The 18691-nt window shown below is 41.1% G+C and overlaps 1 protein-coding gene across 1 annotated transcript in view; it reads right to left on the bottom strand.

Moving 5' to 3' along the window:
- The window catches only part of PRKAA2 (protein kinase AMP-activated catalytic subunit alpha 2), a 42310-nt gene that overhangs the window by 5873 nt on the left and 17746 nt on the right, over positions 1 to 18691 (bottom strand). The window contains exons 3-6 of the mRNA XM_075616044.1: positions 15261 to 15354; positions 12831 to 12975; positions 12069 to 12156; positions 10074 to 10298 (exon numbers count right to left, since the gene is read on the bottom strand). Of these exons, the coding sequence (XP_075472159.1) occupies positions 10074 to 10298; positions 12069 to 12156; positions 12831 to 12975; positions 15261 to 15354 (552 nt within the window). The remainder of the gene's footprint in view (positions 1 to 10073; positions 10299 to 12068; positions 12157 to 12830; positions 12976 to 15260; positions 15355 to 18691) is intronic.

Below are 18691 nucleotides of genomic sequence, written 5' to 3' on the forward strand. Positions count from 1 at the left end.
TGCACTGTAAATAGGTGCAGGCGGGGCTATTTATGTTGGTAAACTTAAATTAATTGATTTTCTGCCCCTCTTTTAGAGATCAACACAAAATTCCATACAGTGATTATGACATGATTAGAACTGGTGCATGGTTACTGACTGAACTTTAATGTAACATTACAATAAAATGTTCTTATCTATAGTATTGTGGATAAAGATTATATTTATATATATATATATATATATATATATATATATATATATATATATATATATATATCTTATACTATATTAGTGAAAGCACTGTATGCCTGTCTGGATGTCCGGTGTCCCTAGGGGAAATCTCATTGGTCCCTTGGGCCGCCCGCCCCCGCACACCTCTCATTGGCCTGAGGCGGAGTGACGGGCCACACACACACACACACACACACACACACACACACACACACACACACACACACACACACACACACACACACACACACACACACACACACACACTAGGTGGGGGGGTGTTACATACATTAGCTTGGGGCACGCTATTGGGGCGCACGATTATGTAGGGGGGGCGCGAGCAGCTTGCAGGGAAACCTGGGAGCGCTGCGTGCTGCTGCTTCTATGTCTGTGTCTTGCAGAGGGGTCGGGGCCAGAAGATCCGTGCTGCTGCTTCTATGTGTCTGTGTCTTGCAGAGGGGGCGGGGCCAGAAGATCCGTGCTGCTGCTTCTATGTCTGTGTCTTGCAGAGGGGGCGGGGCTTCTCTCTGCACACAGACAAGCCCTCCTCTTCCTGTCTGCTTCCCGTTTTCAGCAGCATGGGGGGTTGGGAGATCGGAGCATGTCGCCCCCCCAGGTGAAATTGTGGACTGATTAAGTGTGTGTGTGTGTTGGTGGTGGTGGTGGGGGGGGGGGGGACGGGAGTGATTGAGTGTGTGTGGGGGGATTGAGTGTGTGTGGGGGGGGTGGGGGGGATTGAGTGTGTGTGTGTGGGAAGTGTGTGTGTGTGGGGGGATTGTGTGGGGGGGGGGATTGTGTGTGTGTGTGTGGGGGGATTGAGTGTGGGGATTGTGTGATTGTGTGTGGGGGGGGGGATTGTGTGTGTGTGTGGGGGGGGGATTGTGTGTGTGTGTGGGGGGGGATTGTGTGTGTGTGGGGGGGATTGAGTCCCCCCCTCCCTGCCCTTTGCCCCCCCCTACCTGCCCTTTGCACCCCCTGCCCTTTGCCCCCCTCCCTGCCCTTTGCCCCCCCCCCCTTCCACTCCATGCCCCCTGCCCTTCCACGCCCGGGCAACGCTGGATATATCAGCTAGTATATATATATATATATATAAAAGCTAATTTTTATTTTAAAAAAATTGGGTGGGGATTATGGGTATAGAAAAGAAAAGGGGGTGGGGGCTGGGTTACGGGGGTACATAATCAAGAAGTCAGGTTTAGAAGATACATTTAGTTACAACATGTTTCCATTATCAACTTAACTTTTCTAGCCTTCATTTGTGATGTTGTTACACTTTGATATCCTAATTATTTTCTTTAGAACGGGTCGGGAAGAGCGTTACCCTTTCTCCGGTATGTGAACTCATCTTGTTGGCTTTGGATCATGTGGTCCATCAGAGTGGTCCTTTTTGGACCTCAGTCTCTTTCTTTATGTGTGGAAGGGGATTGATGGGCTCAGTAATTAGGGGGAGGGAGTTCCTGATTTTCTGCAATACTGGAACCATGATAAATTAGTCCTCTTTGTTGAAGAACTGGTTGGAAAATGTCCACAGTCTAACTTCCTGGTTTTCTTCTGAAGTTTGTTGATCTGCAATCAAAGAGAACAGGAAACCATTGCGCAGTATCTCATGTGTATTGAAGCCTCATTCACACAGCTGCTAGATACTTACATCTAGATGGGTGAATGCAGGCCTTGAAAGGTATCTTTAAACCGGAGATTGATATCTGTCACCGGGTTCCCCACTGGTGTTGCTCCCGCTCCATAGGTGGCCGGTCCGCCCAATGGTACACAAAAAATAAAAGGCCCAATAGTGTGGTACAGTACAATTTAATAAAACAATAAAAAGACCAACATAAAATGCACTCACATGCTAGATGATCTAACTGCACGATTTACAATGTGCCGTCCGCAAGCATGAGGGGCTGAACCGTGATGTGCGTGGAGGCTGGATCCTGCGTGTATCTCCTCCTCGCGGCCGCAAATCGGAGCGCCAGGTCCACCTCAGATGTCGTCACCTCAAACAGCAACCTCCTCAGCTGGTACTAGCACGTAGCAATGCGTGCAGCTACGCTCCACCCTACGCGCGTTTCGTGACCTCTGACGTCACTTCCTCAGGGGTAATGGAGCATGGATGTTGTATGGTGCTATTTAAGCACAGCTAATTGGCCCTAAACTCGCCCTGATAGGATAATTATTCCCAGAGGGATATTGGGCTGATTGGTGTTATAAGGTGCTACTTAAGCACAACTAAATAGCCCTAGACTTGCCCTGATAGGATATTTATTCCTAGAGGGGTATTTGGCTGATTGACTGGAGTACTGATGTTTTTATTACAAACTCCTGTCGTATATGGTAACTGTATCACAAACTTGTTATAATAAGACTGTAACACAACATTTCTAAAATACAATTCACATACAGTATTACATATGATATCAAAAAACAACAACAAATAATACAATTGATATTTCTAATGCATGAAAATAAATATATATAAACATTCATGTCTGAATTCATTTAATACAGTACTAATTGATTATATGCTTAAAATGAGCTTATATAAAAATGTGGAGAATATAGATATAGACACTGAAAATTTGGACACATTATTTAATAAAGTAGAGAAATCACTCACATTAGAAATGAGACAAATTTGGGAAGTAGTAACACTAAAGAAATACATGGAGTATCATAGGATACCACGGGGATTGAGGGTTCTCAAGCCACCTACACTAGAAACTGACAATGAGGTGTTTTTGAAAGAATGGAATCACATTCTGGATACATGCTCATATGATCTGATGAGATTATCAATTCAGTATAGAACTAAGTCTCTCGATGTTCTGGATAAGGAAATTGCTGAGACTCAAGGAAAATTGGAGGTTTTCTCAGAGTCCAAAGAATATAAAACTTTGGATGAGAAAATAACCAAAAGAATTGAAAAACTAGAAAAGGAAGTGATTAATACCAAACAAAAAAAGTTTATTAGGGACAGAAAGGATTATGAACAAAATAGACAGAGGGACTGGAAGACAGAGAAAAAAGTCCTAATCTCTGAAGAACCTCCATGTTCGGAGGAAATACCTGTCCCCAAAGAGACACCCAAAATAGACAAAAAAGACATACAGAAAGGAACTAAAATGTCTGGTAATAATAAAAAACCATCGGGTCAATCACGCCCTTTCTTTGGCACTAGACCACAAGTACCATTCAAAGATGGTTACCAAAGATATCAGGGCCCACCATATAGGGGTTATCATGATGATCGTGAGAACTATGGTCATCGTGACTATTATCATGATAGACATAGGGACCATGATTTTAATGCATATAGACCCAATAATACATTCAGACCCTATGATGTACCACGAAGGGATTTTGTATCTAACCAATCCCCGGTGTCTTTTTTAGATCACGACAGGGAGCAGGACTTCCCTACAAGGAGGGACAGCGAAACAAACAATCTAGTGGGGAGACAAGATACTCCTCGCTCCACAAGGCGGAAAAGAACAGAGGACTCAGAGGAAAAAGAGGAGGGAGGAAAAAGAAAAAAACAAGAACTCGGGAACCTAAGGTAGGAGCCACGAATGTGTTCAACATCAGTGGACACCAGACCACTGCGGTTGAGGACAGGGTCCTATCAAAGGGTCTAAATTTCGCTCCATCACAGGGACCCAATATGTTCAACCTATATGTTGACACTCACAAATTTGTGAGAAGGCTGACTTTGAAAAAATATTTTTTAAAGGATGCTGTAACTAGAAGCATTACACATGCAGAGAGCTCTCCAACTGTAACAGAACCCATTATAAGAAAGCAATTTAAAAACCCATCAGTCTTTTATCCAAGACATATAAAGGGCAATTTCTTGGATACTTTCACTGAGTTGGTAATTAAGGATATGGAGAAGGCAGCTAATGAATTTACCATTAAAAATCACAATCTTAGCTTATTGGAAAAGCAAGCCATTAAGGGGTTAGAAAGTAACCCTAACATAGTAATTAAGGCCGCGGATAAGGGCGGGGGAATCGTTATCATGGATTCATCCTATTATAGGAAGGAGTCCATGAGGATTCTAAGCGACCAGGATACATATACTAAATTAGATCACAATCCATCAGTAGTTTTTAAAGAAACAATAAAGGACTACATACAAAAAGGTTTTAATGATGGAGTTATCTCAAAGGGAGAATTGGAATTCTTGGACATCACACAGCCAAGAGTTCCAGTTTTCTACTTCATTCCCAAGATCCATAAGGATCTTTGGAATCCGCCAGGCCGCCCAATAATATCGGGCATAAAATCCATGTCGTCCAACCTTTCCCAGTTCATAGACTCAGTACTCCAAAAATATGTCCTGAACATGCCCTCCTATCTCCGCGACACCACTCATGTTCTGAACATCTTAAAGGATATACAGTGGGCTAGTCACTATACATGGGTCACGTGCGACGTGACCTCATTGTACACTGTCATTGACCATGAGTTAGGTGTCGCGGCGATCAGAAGAGTTCTGGATCGTGATGACAGCTTGGAGATAAAATTTAAAAACTTTATAATAGATGGAATAAAATTCATTCTAACACACAACTTCTTCCATCATGACGACAGCTTCTACCTCCAGATATGCGGCACCGCAATGGGCACCAGGTTCGCCCCCAGTTATGCTAACATATTTATGGGTATGTGGGAAGAGGACAATATCCTATCCCACAACCCATATGGGGAGGACCTGGTGCTATGGAAACGCTACATTGATGATGTGCTGTGTATCTGGGGGGGAAGTGACGAGGATCTACTTAAATTCCAAGAGTACCTTAATCAAAACAAATTAAATTTAAAATTTACCTTTAGCAATAGTCCCCAAACCATAGATTTCCTAGATCTAACTTTATATATAGAAGAAGGGTCCATCGAGACAAAAACCTTTTATAAAAAGGTGGATGCCAACACTTATCTGTTGGCATCAAGTCATCATAATCCAAGATGGATAAACAATATACCCAAGGGGCAATTTCTAAGAACAAAAAGAAATTGTTCCAGAACTGAGATATTTGATATACAGGCAGAAGAACTAACCAATAAATTTATGGATAGGGAATACAATCACACTAAGGTAATAAGGGCACTAGAATCGGTAAAAAATATCCCAAGGGAAGATCTAATAGTAATGAATCCAAATAAAAAGAAATCTAAAGAAGGGGAATTTATTCCATTCATTACCAAATATAATGCCATGGCCCCGAAAATTACCCAAATAATTAAAAAACATTGGGGCATTTTACAGGGAGACCAAACATTAAACACCATTTTACCAAAAATTCCCCAAATAGTGTTTAAAAGGGCAGATAATCTTAAACTACAACTCTCCCCAAGCTGTCCATTTGACGTGGCAAAAAAATCCAACACCACATGGCTTGGGGAACTCAATGGGTTCTTTACATGTGGGAAATGCATTGGCTATAAATATAGTACCAAATGTAGGGAATTTAAATCCAACATAACAGGTGTTGTATTTCCAATTAAATCATTCATAAATTGTAAAAGCTCCTTTACGGTCTACCTGTTAGAATGCCCCTGTGGGCTACAATATGTAGGGCGAACAGGTAGACCACTAAAGAGACGCTTTGCGGAACACATTTACAATATTAAAAGGGGTCTCGAGACACATAGTGTCTCGAATCACTTCAAAATAAAACATAACCAAAACCCCGAGGGATTGGTCTGCAAGGGTATAGATTGCCCCAAACAAAATTGGAGAGGGGGAGATAAAATCAATCTAATATCGCGGCGTGAAAGTTATTGGATATACACCCTAAAAACATTAACCCCAAAAGGTTTAAACATAGAGTTTGACCTGGCATCCTTTTTGAGAGATAGCTAATTGATATCAAATTGTTAGTTGATTAGTATCTAACATGCAAAATCTGTCAGCCAACATCACTAAATTCCTATGAGTCCTCTGCTCAATCTGTCCCATATACACTATATGGATACCATTTGAAGTTCCATTTTTATATAAGCTCATTTTAAGCATATAATCAATTAGTACTGTATTAAATGAATTCAGACATGAATGTTTATATTTATTTTCATGCATTAGAAATATCAATTGTATTATTTGTTGTTGTTTTTTGATATCATATGTAATACTGTATGTGAATTGTATTTTAGAAATGTTGTGTTACAGTCTTATTATAACAAGTTTGTGATACAGTTACCATATACGACAGGAGTTTGTAATAAAAACATCAGTACTCCAGTCAATCAGCCAAATACCCCTCTAGGAATAAATATCCTATCAGGGCAAGTCTAGGGCTATTTAGTTGTGCTTAAGTAGCACCTTATAACACCAATCAGCCCAATATCCCTCTGGGAATAATTATCCTATCAGGGCGAGTTTAGGGCCAATTAGCTGTGCTTAAATAGCACCATACAACATCCATGCTCCATTACCCCTGAGGAAGTGACGTCAGAGGTCACGAAACGCGCGTAGGGTGGAGCGTAGCTACACGCATTGCTACGTGCTAGTACCAGCTGAGGAGGTTGCTGTTTGAGGTGACGACATCTGAGGTGGACCTGGCGCTCCGATTTGCGGCCGCGAGGAGGAGATACACGCAGGATCCAGCCTCCACGCACATCACGGTTCAGCCCCTCATGCTTGCGGACGGCACATTGTAAATCGTGCAGTTAGATCATCTAGCATGTGAGTGCATTTTATGTTGGTCTTTTTATTGTTTTATTAAATTGTACTGTACCACACTATTGGGCCTTTTATTTTTTGTGTACCATTGGGCGGACCGGCCACCTATGGAGCGGGAGCAACACCAGTGGGGAACCCGGTGACAGATATCAATCTCCGGTTTAAAGATACCTTTCAAGGCCTGCATTCACCCATCTAGATGTAAGTATCTAGCAGCTGTGTGAATGAGGCTTCAATACACATGAGATACTGCGCAATGGTTTCCTGTTCTCTTTGATTGCAGATCAACAAACTTCAGAAGAAAACCAGGAAGTTAGACTGTGGACATTTTCCAACCAGTTCTTCAACAAAGAGGACTAATTTATCAGGTTCATGCACTTGATAGTGCGCCAAGGACTTTGCTCTCTTACTAACATTTCGGTTTACAGCTATATGGAATAGCTTGTTTATAGTCCTGGGCAGCCCATTCCTATACCCTCCCCTAATCTGATGGTGTGGGGTCTATATCATATAGTGGTTATCCTTAATACGTTTAACACATTTATATTGTCACATTATTTTTATTTTTATTTCACTTGTTGTATATACTAATTCACTATACACACAATTCACAAATAGGTTGAGCGCTTGGTTGTAGTTTAGTTTCTCTTTTCACTATAATACTGGAACCATGTTTGATACAGATCATATTTTAATGAAACACTTAGGGATTTTAACACAAATTTGTTCAGTACATTTCACCTTGAGAACATTTTACTGGTGAGGCATCACACACACTTACAGGGAGATATTAAACTGTGTAAATAGTATATACTTTAAATTGTATGTTTGTGCACCTCTACACAAAAATAAATGAAGATTCTTCAGTTGTTATCAACAAATAATATTCTAAAAATCAAGACTTCATGGCTTTAAAATTAACGGTGAAAAGTTGGACAATTATATTAATTTTCTTTTTGAGAATGAGATATTCCTCCTACTGGCATCTGATCCTAGAAGCTATTCAGGTTCTCTGACCTGTTCAAATGAATGTGCTACAGCCTATTCCTTTTAACAAGAAACTCTTTTAAGTTTTTGTCTAAACCAAACAAGTGAAGGAAGACACAAAAACTGCTTTAGAAAATAGGGGGTTTCTGACAACAAATCAATTTCAAATTCCTTTACAAATGGGAAAGGTCACTCAAGCGTTCACAGCTGAATGGTTGTAAAAAGTTAACAAATGTTTCTTAACTTTGCTGGCAGGATAGAAACCGCTAATTCAGGATGTGGGAAATTATCCATAATCCATGTTCCATGTTATAGTATACTTTGCTATGGTTACCCATTGCACATAATAACATAGCGTAGAAATATATCCCTAAATTTATCAGCTTAAATCAAGAAAAGACACCCTTTCCCCATTACTTAGGGTCACGTAAAGGACATATAGACTTACAAGCTGAGTGTTATGTATTTACTTTTGTAAAGAATTTAAGATCATAATGATGCTATTTTGTGTAATTAGTGCTTCTGTGATTTTAGATGATTCAAGCAATTTGATTCTTTGATACATTTGAAATGTTTTTCTTCAACTCATTCCCACATTTGGAAAACCGGTCTGGAGAATTAAAGGTTAATCTCAATGTAAAAGAGAGTGTAGAGAAGCAGAAAAAAAATAGTTGTTTCAAAACAAAAGAGCCATTGGAAGATTGAGGGATTTTTACAGAACATTAGAGCTCTTTTCACCATCACTAACTGCAAAGACACCAACATCATGATTTGATGTATATACCGTATAACTCTCCACTGCTTTCTCATTTCTTTTTACATACTTTGGAATCACTATAGTCTCTAATAATAATAATAATAATAACCTTATTTCAATAGGACACAAATTCCTTCACAATTACAGTATAGAGCGCAGTACACAGCCCATAGGGATTTTTACAGACACTGCCCAGATGAGTTTACAATCTATGTTTTTGGTGCCTGAGGCACAGGGAGATAAAGTGACTTGCCCAAAGGTCACAAGGAGCCGACACCGGAAATTGAACCAGGTTCCCCTGATTCATACTCGGTGTCATTCTTTACAGAATCAGTGTCTTGACTCATTGAGCCGCTCCTTCTGTTATATCAATCAAGAAGAAAAAAGTAATATAGTTTGCATTGCAGTAAATCATACATAGCTATGTCATAATTGTATACTGATACTATAACCTAATCTATTACCTTAAATCCTTTCCCCCCCTAAGCTGAACTGTATTCCCTTGACTGCAAAATAGACAGTACATAAAATATTCTAATGGGGAAACAAGTTATGGTAGGTAATCCTGATTTAATGCAGATTTAACAGAGACTTGTGACATTTAGTAGAGCAACCTTAGAAAAAAAATAAAGTGATATAAAAAGGTGTTTTTTTTGTGTTCTGGGATTTATTGCAGGGCAGGATGAGGCCACAGCATCTGTCCCAGGGCTGGAAACGTGCAAATCTGTCACGTGAGGTCGCGGACAATGCACAATTGGCTCAGTCGGGGTTCTCAGAACATTTGCCATTCATTAAGTAAGGGGTTCTCGACTCCTGTCTTCAAGAACCACCAACAGGTCAGGTTTCAAGGATATCCCCGCTTCAGCACAGGTGGCTCAATCAGTGGCTCAGTCAAACTGAGCCACTGATTGAGCCACCTGTGCTAAAGCAGTTGAAGACTGAGCCACCTTTGCCGAAGGAGGACCATCCTGAAAACCTGACCTGCTGGGGGCCCTTGAGGACCCTTGATGACTGGAGTTGCGACCCCTGCATTAAGCCAGTATGAATTGCAACATTCTCTAAAATTGCTACAGTAGATTCGCTCAATGCTGAGACTATAAATACTGCACGCACACCATGTTTTGCTCACTGTCGTGCAATATTTCTCTGAAAGTTTACTAATTTGCCGACATTATTAGCCCTTTCGAGGCCTGGCTTTCGCAGGGAATCGAATTTTGGAAACAAACGTTTACAATTTCACGAATGACTTTTGGACAGTTGTACACATCTCTGCTCAGGACTACAAAATGTGGGAATATTTTGTTGGCTAAATTGGAGGAAGCTATTAGTGGTGATTATTTATTATGTAAAAGATGCATATCTTAATACAACAATTACAGTGTTTGGGCTACGGTATTGTGTGATTCAGGAATTGGTTTGTACTTATCTTGTTACCTCATATCCTTGATGGTGGCACGTTTAAGTGGGTCAACCTGCAGCATATGCATTACCAGAGTAGCAATAGAGGGATTTAGGTACTCAGGGATGTAAAATACTCCTCCTCGTATTTTCTTGAACAAAGTTGGAACATGTTCATCATCAAATGGTAGTGTTCCACAGAGTAGAGCATATAGTATGACTCCACAGCTCCATATGTCAACCTCGGGACCCGCATACAATCTATACAGACAGAGGAAGATATTTATGTTGGGCTTACTTCTTCTCTCTGGTATTACAGGTATGAGTAAAGTATTGCAATACTCAGCCTCTTAACCAATTCAAATATTGTGCAGAGGAACTGATAGAAGACAAACGCATCTGCTACTAACTGTAAAGCTTTGCTTTATATTCATATAGATGGTTTCATACATACATAATTACTATTTTCAATTAGCTGGCATTACTCGCTTCCTCATACTATTTGGTATACGAGTACAAGCCGTAATGCACAAATTGTAGCAGAGACCTACAATACCTACAATATTATATGCAATAGACACAGTTTTTTTTACCTCTTGTATTCTTTACAGGTGGGAAGATGACAAAGCTACAAAACTGCATTATACAAAAGATGGATTAAAAATGGTTATATCCCCAGTTATGTCTATATCATGCACTTTGGCAACAAAAGTCCAAAGGCAGGATTACTGGTATTATAATGTCAACCTCTAAAGAGGAAAGGGACCTGGGACTCATTATTTCAGCTGACTTGGACGTAGGCAAGCAATGTAACAAAGCAATGTGGAAAGCCACCAGGCTGCTAGGTTGTATCGGGAAAGTTACTGTATTAGAAACAGAAGAGAGAGAGGTCGTGATACCACTTTATAGATCATTGGTAAGACCTCTCCTAGAGTTCTGTGTTCCGTTCTGGAGACCATATCGCCAGAAGGACATCAATACATTAAAGATAAATTAGCGATTGAGCAAAGAAGGGCTACTCAAATGATGCATGGTCTACATCAAAATAACTTTCAGGGAAAACTAAAGGACTTCAACATGTACAGTATAGATTGGGAGAAGGTAAAGGGGGGGTTTGATTAAAAGTTTTAAATAAATTAAAGCTGCAGTTCAGTCAATATCCTGAATGTCTGTTTTTTTTAATAAATCAGTTCTGTAGTAAGAAAAAATACTTTTAGCATTTTCTGTTTTTAAAAAAACAACTTTGAAAGACCAATTTTCTTGTATTCTATTTTAACAAGCATTTGCTAAGGCACTGCCCCTTTATGTCCTGTCACAAGCCCTGGCACACCCCTTTGTCAGCCCTGCCCTCCCTCTAGCACATGTCAGTGCAGGAGTGCTCATGAATATTCATGAGCTTCCACTGAGCGAAAGAAGCAGAAGAAAAACAGATCCCTTCACTAATGATGTCACCAAATTTTGCCAATCAATACATGGAGAACGAATTGACCTGCAGCTATACAGTTCTTTAGGTAATTAGAGATTGCACACATGAAACTATTGAAGTAAAAAAATAAATTTAAAAAAAAAAGACTGAACTGCAGCTTTAAGGGTTTCTACAAGATAAGGAGGAAGTATATTTCAGGGAAAGAGAAGCTCTACAACAATAGGTCATGCTCTGAAGTCAGAGTTGGAGGCTCATGCAAAATAAGCGGAAGTTCTTCTTCACGAAAAGGGTGGTACATTTGTGGGATAGCCTGACAGCAGACGTGGTAGTGGCTAATACAGTAAGGTCAGTTCAAACAGGCTTGGGATAGACATAAGAATATGAAAGAAAGCCAAAAATCAAATTGGGTCTGAGTTCCATGCAGATAGAAAAATTGGCAGATTAGGTGAGCCAAGTGGTTCTTACTATGTCAAATTCTATGTTTCTATATTAATTATGAAGATGATACAAATTATAGCATAATCTCTTTACACATTGTAGGCCTAAATATTTAAAAATGATTGTAAAGGTTTTTTTTACAATAGTACAGTTGTTTTAAACCTTACCTTCCCGATATGACTTCGGGTGCCGCATAATTTGGAGAACCACAACTGGTGCGCAGAAATTCCCCATCTGACATCATATTAGACAATCCTGTAAAGCATATTGTCAATTATGTATTAAGTCACTTAGGACTTCAATTTGTAAAATCAATGTTTACGTTAGCCTGTGGCAGCAGCATGAATAATGTAAGCAAGCAAATTTATTTGTAGCAAAATCAGGTTCTCTAGTTCGAAAGAATTAGTAACTCTATTGACATGTTTCATAATTGTAAATTAGAATTGAACAGGATTTCCCCTGAAACATTGTGCTCTTATGTCTTAATCACAATCAACAAAGGCTTTCGTGTTTGTGATTCCGTGACTCCTGTTATCATATGTTCTATAAAATACTATCTTGTCTACATAGATGGAAAGGGTTTAACGGCCATTTTCTTCCCATACCTTCTTGACATATTGCCTCTTTATACAGTATGTCAACTTCAATTGTATGCAGATTCAAACTATACTGTCTCTGTATTCAGACTATATTTGTGCTACGAAAAGTTTATTTTGCAACAAATGTAATTAATTTCTGACTGCCACCACACTGCATGGAATGATAATTAGGATTTTCTGGCCACCGCTAAAATGGACCTAATAAAATTAATAAGAGAAAGCTTTAAACAATAGTTTACTAACTGCCATACATATTACTGTATGCTGACAACCTTCAGCAAATGACCTGTGTGCTGGCTGCATTCCTAGAACGCTTGAGGAGTCACATACCAAAATCAGCTATCTTGGCATTCATGTTTGCATCAAGCAGCACATTCTCTGGTTTCAGGTCGCGGTGGACCACCATATGTCTGTGACAGTAATCTACAGCAGAGAGGATTTGCTGAAAAAGGCGTCTTGCCTCAGCTTCTTCAACCTGCAAAATGTAAAAGAGAAGCCAGTGGATACAGCTGGGAAATTCCTCAATAAAATGTAGCCCATTGACAGACATGAAGACTTGCAGTGTATTAAAGGATGAGGTAATCAATAAAAAAAAGAACAGAGATATAGATGATAGAAAGAAAAAGATAGATATTTTATTTTTCTTCTACTGTAATGAAAAATACTTTCTGACATCTCAGAGTTCATTTACCAACAAGAAGGTAACACATGAGGATTATACTGTTTGAAAATGTTCATGCGAATTCCGACTTCCGGTGCAGCTCCTCCCCGGCTGTCCAATAGTGATGTTCCTGCTCTGGTCGCATGTCCGTGCACGTACGCTCACGGGCACTGGGCGCTTGCCGATACAAATTAAATTGACTTTGAGGCATGCTGAGGGGTCACATGACCTCCTCAGCCAATCAGCGCCAGTCAGTGTTTAGGCCACGCCACCGCCCTCATCCCCCCCAAAAAAGTTGCCGGACACCCGAACACTCATGCTTGTAGAGTTGGTGACGTCACCACTCTCAAGCATGAGCGCGGTCCGCGGCACGGGGGACGCAGCCTAAATGTTGTTCTATGTCAGTGTCAATTCCATTGCTGGTGCCAGGCCTGGAGTCCAATTCCAGAAGACACTGCGTGGGAGAAGAACAGGGGAAATCTCCTCAGGAAGGTCCCTGCGCCTAGTTCTGCAGGGTATTTCCCAGTTATCCCAGTGGGTGAATGTGTGTTGTATGTCTGTAACAGTTGTGGATATATTATTGTCCAATAAATTCAAATCAATGTCTGGCAAATTGATCCCTGGTGTGATAGTCCTGGTCTCCTTAGTATAAGTATGTCCCATAATCTCAACCAGAAATCTGAACATTGGTTGCTAATACTGTATGTGCTGGAATTTTCATGCAAATTCCTATAGCAACATTTTACGCTATACTTTGGATGGATCCCTTATACTTTTTGGGTGTAAGAATTTATTCATAGAGCTGAGGAAGCTGTGTCTCATGCAATAAAACCTTTTACCTTCCATAGATTTACTGCAGTTTTGTGAATAGATTTCTTTCATACCCCCTAACTTCCTCCACTAAATGTAAAATCTTACGTGCCTACTCAGTAACATGACCCAACCAATCCTTCTATTTGCTAGCCCCGACCATCTGGAATACCATTCAAATCTTAGATTTCAAATCTGCCATATACCATAGTGGCCCGAATATAGTGCAAGGTTTTTTTTGTCTAAAATAGCCCTGCCAAAACCTGCAGTCGCACTATAGTCACAGCCTTGTATTTACCTATGGGGAAAAAATCCAAGATGGGCGCCGGGAGCTCCCGGTCGTCCCGACATAGCACCGGGGCTGAACAGAGCGGGTGCTACCGACCTGAGGAGGTGAGAGCCGCAGCAGCAGGAAACCCCCTGATAGGAATCTGGTCCCAGCGCTATGGGAAGCTGACAGCGGAGGACCTATGGAGCTGCAGCGGAAGGACCACAGGTAAGGAGAGGCGGCCATTTGTCCCGGCACTTCACTGTAGGCTCGCCTCCCCGCCTCCCTCATGCTCATCAGCTATTCGGCCCGACAGAAGAAACACAGGACTTCACAGGCTGATCCCAATTTGCGCTGTGAGTACCATGCAGGAAAAAGAGCGTTTTTACATATTTCTGGGCCAATTTTATCACTGTTTTAGTGATAGAATTACCCCAGAAAAATATATTTTAAAAAAAGACCCCTAGGCAAGGAACAGGTCTATCTATTTTTCCTGTAGAACACCTTAACAACTGTAGGTGTCATATTATGTGTGAGGTCGCACTATATTCGGGCCAATACGGTAACCCATTTTTGCATTCTAGTACCATATTTAATGTTCTAATATTTTCCGCAATTTGATGCACCCTATTGTTTAAAGCCGCAATCTCGTCCTTTTTCCCCCCCTACAGAATGACAACCTAGGAAACTCCTTCGCTTTTCACTTTCGGGGACGCCCTGATTCCTGAGACACCAGTAAAAGTCCTTTGTTCTAATCCCCTCCAGTGGAGGTTTAAATCTCCTGCACTTCACGGGCCAATAGCAATCCTATTGGCCAGCGTGACGCAGAAGATTTAACCGCAATACCTTCCCATGTAAGTATCTTGGGAACTGGGTGTTCCCATAGCTGATAGTAATGCGGATCGGTGCTGGGGATCTCCTGGTCTGGTCAGGGGCGTTACTGCTTTCATTTTGTAAGCGACTTTGGATAAAAGTGTTGCACATTTATATAAATTGTATAAACGTAACGTGCTTGGCTTACCCGTCCATGTTTGCAGATATAGTCAAATAATTCTCCACCTGGCACATATTCCATAACCATGAAAAAGTCGGTGGGAGTGCTAATAACTTGGTACCTTTAAAAAGAATTAAACCATATTCAGACTTTGCACTTTTGTCGTTCTTAATTCAAATTCTTCAATGCTGCAAATGCATTGATTAAGCATAATTCATTGTGCTCTATGGTAACAGAGACATAATAAATCCCCACTGAAGATACAATAGCACTTAACACCTCACATATTAAGTGAAACCACTCACCCATGTTTTAAATAGGTCTATGTTTTATAATGTAATGCAGAGGAGCGCAAACTTTTGATGCAGCACCCCCTGCCTGGCCTCCCCCGGTCCCGCGCCCCCTCTCCTACCTGGCAGCAGCGTCAAATGACGCTCCAGGGTCACGTGACATCAGGTCACGTGACCCCACGGCATCATTTGACGCTGGTGACGTCAAGTCACATGACCCTGCGACGTCATTCGACGCCGCATTGCCATGGAGACACGTCTGAATCCCGGTAAGTTTTTGTGTTGCATAGGCCTTACGCAATCCACCAGCCCCCTTTTTGCGCACCCCTGATGTAATGTATACACATAGTAGCTTTGCAAATGTAGAGCAGACCGTTTACCTGTAAATAGCACAAGAAAAATTAGTTTTATTAATGCATAAAATATACATTTGTGACAGGCAAAATTGAAGACTGGAATTGCTTTATTTGCATAGCATTGCACTGCTAAGAAATGCCTTGCAGAATACATTTAGGTAGAGCATGCTAAAAAGCTATATAATCTAAACGTGATATAAAAACTTCAACACAAAACGATTACCCAGGATGTCTCATTATGATATACACTTCCATTCATCATAAAACCAGGAAACCTGTTAAATAATAACCTGCATTGTGATGTTCTGTTGTAATAACATTTCTGTTTACATAACACTACACATCCCCCTGTTTCATCATCAACTTTCATATTCCATGTTTCAGGTTGTACTCTTTCGGCTTGTTGCTGAATCTTGCACAATAACAATCCTCCTTCTGTAGTGATATATACTGTAGTATTACAAGTGCCCCTTGTCTATATTAGCAGACCGCAGTAACCATGCACATTCGTTAAACCTTTCGCTGCAATTAACTCAGCCAGAGCATTGTTTGTTTTAAAGGTGTTAAAATTCATTATGTATTTCTTGTAATTTATTAAACGATACAGTGTAATGATAGTGTACCTTAAAAATATTAGTATTCTGAAAAATACACTTTACTAAATGATCTAAATCCAGCGGATTGTTCCTGTTTCCTAATACATAATATATCTCCGGATGGGAATATATTATAATCTGGCAAAAGCTTTTATATTAATAATTTATTTCAAGAAAAACAGTAAAGTATTTAACAGTATCTAAGTGAAAGTTGTAAGAGTAGCTACTGAATATCATTACTATATATGGGTAGCTACATAAGATATTAGATAATATTATAATAATTCATTGTGTCTGTAAAATCTACCACATGTAGTACTGAACACACAGGCAGCATTATGTAGCAATTGGTTTTTGTTCTTTTTATTAGGATTATAATTATTATATTAAACAAGTGTAAATCACCTTTATAAGCCAGCAGATGTATTAGAAGCAGGCATTTAAAATCTCTTTAGAATATAGTATGTAGTTTCAGTTGGCTAATAGCGAAGTCCCTCTATTCCCCCAAATTACATGAAATAAAAATCATTATTTGGTCTCTATCACTATCACTAGGATAATCTGATATAGAAATATTGCCCCACTAGACAATGCGTGAAAAGAATAATTAATGAGAGTGCCCCTAACATCGCAACACAGCATAACTTTCTATCTGGCACTCTGCTGCAGATAATGTTTCTTATTTTGAAACGGCATTTCTGAGATAGAGCATGAGTTACTGCGGCAAGGTTAAACAGAAGCAGGGATACAAACTTCAGAGATGCAGTACAGGCATACTCCAGTTTAAGGACACTCGCGAGTAAGGACATATCGCCCAATGGGCAAACGGCAGCTCACGCATGCGCCTGTCAGCACGTCCTGAACAGCAATACCGGCTCCCTACCTGTACCGAAGCTGTGCGCAAGCGGGGAGACTAAAGAGCCTGTTACAAATGCGTTATTTACATCAGTTATGCACGTATATGACGATTGCAGTACAGTACATGCATCGATAAGTGGAAAAAAGGTAGTGCTTCACTTTAAGTACATTTTCGCTTTACATACATGCTCTGGGCCCATTGCGTACGTTAATACGGGGTATGCCTGTACATCAATGACCATTTACAATTTTAAGGGCAAAACAAACAGATACTTAGGGGTCTATGGTATCGAGGCAATGTCAGCTCAAAACTGGGGCATTTTCATCCTGCACTTAATGTATGTTTCAAAGCCTTTTGCTCCAATGATGCCCAAATCTGCCCCAGTTTGCGACTTGAGGAGAGGCTCAGTAGGAGACATTGGGGAGGCGTTACATGGTACATAGATTGTAATCCCATTCTGCGTCTTTGTGTTTCAAAAAAGGCGCAAAGTGTCAAAACACCCTTTTTTTTTCTCTGTTGATACACAGACCTCTAACTAAATATAGTAAACATAATTTTGGAAATGGTTTAGTTAAGCTTGCTATGAAACTCGTAAATACCGGAGGAGTCTGTTATTAACTGCAAAGGGTAAATAAGACACAGGCAGGGTTAGCATGTGGGGGGAGTAAAAAAAAAATATATATATATGGTTAAGAATGAATCAATACTTTATATTGATCAGATGCAGGGGCAAAGCTATAGCCCGGGCAAAGCTTGGGGGACCGCACACTTGGGGGGCCAGCTCTCCCCCCCACCCTCCCGTGTCGGCGGCACATTGCGGGGCCTGAGATACAGCAGGAAGCCGAGACGGAAATCCCTTCCTCTGCAGGTGGGCGGGGACTGGGTCAGGGGGCGGGGCCTGAGATACAGCAGGAAGCCCAGACGGAAATCCCTTCCTCTGCAGGTGGGCGGGGATTGGGTCAGGGGGCGTGGCCCTGAGATACAGCAGGAAGGACAGAGGGGAAATCCGTTCCTCTGCAGGTGGGCGGGGCCTGGGTCAGGAGGCATGGCCTGGGTCAGGGGCGGGGCTCAAATGCAGCAGGAAGGACAGAGGGGAAATTCCTTCCTCTGCAGAGCATCTGTAGGTGGGCGTGGCCTAGGTCAGGGGGCGGGGCCTCAAGTAGTTCAGCTTGGCACTGGAGCTGCAGCCTGAGAGACAAGCTGGGAAAGGTGAGAGGGAGGGGAAGGGGCGGGGCCTCGGTCAGTGGGCAGGGCTAGAGCTGCAGCCTGAGGGACAGGCTGGGAAAGGTGAGAGGGAGGGGAAGGGTTAAATCACAGGGGTATAAACAGACCTGAAAAGGAAGGTATACAGAAAGAG

This window comes from Ascaphus truei, chromosome 10 (genome assembly GCF_040206685.1).
Source record: "Ascaphus truei isolate aAscTru1 chromosome 10, aAscTru1.hap1, whole genome shotgun sequence".
Lineage (NCBI taxonomy): Eukaryota > Metazoa > Chordata > Amphibia > Anura > Ascaphidae > Ascaphus > Ascaphus truei.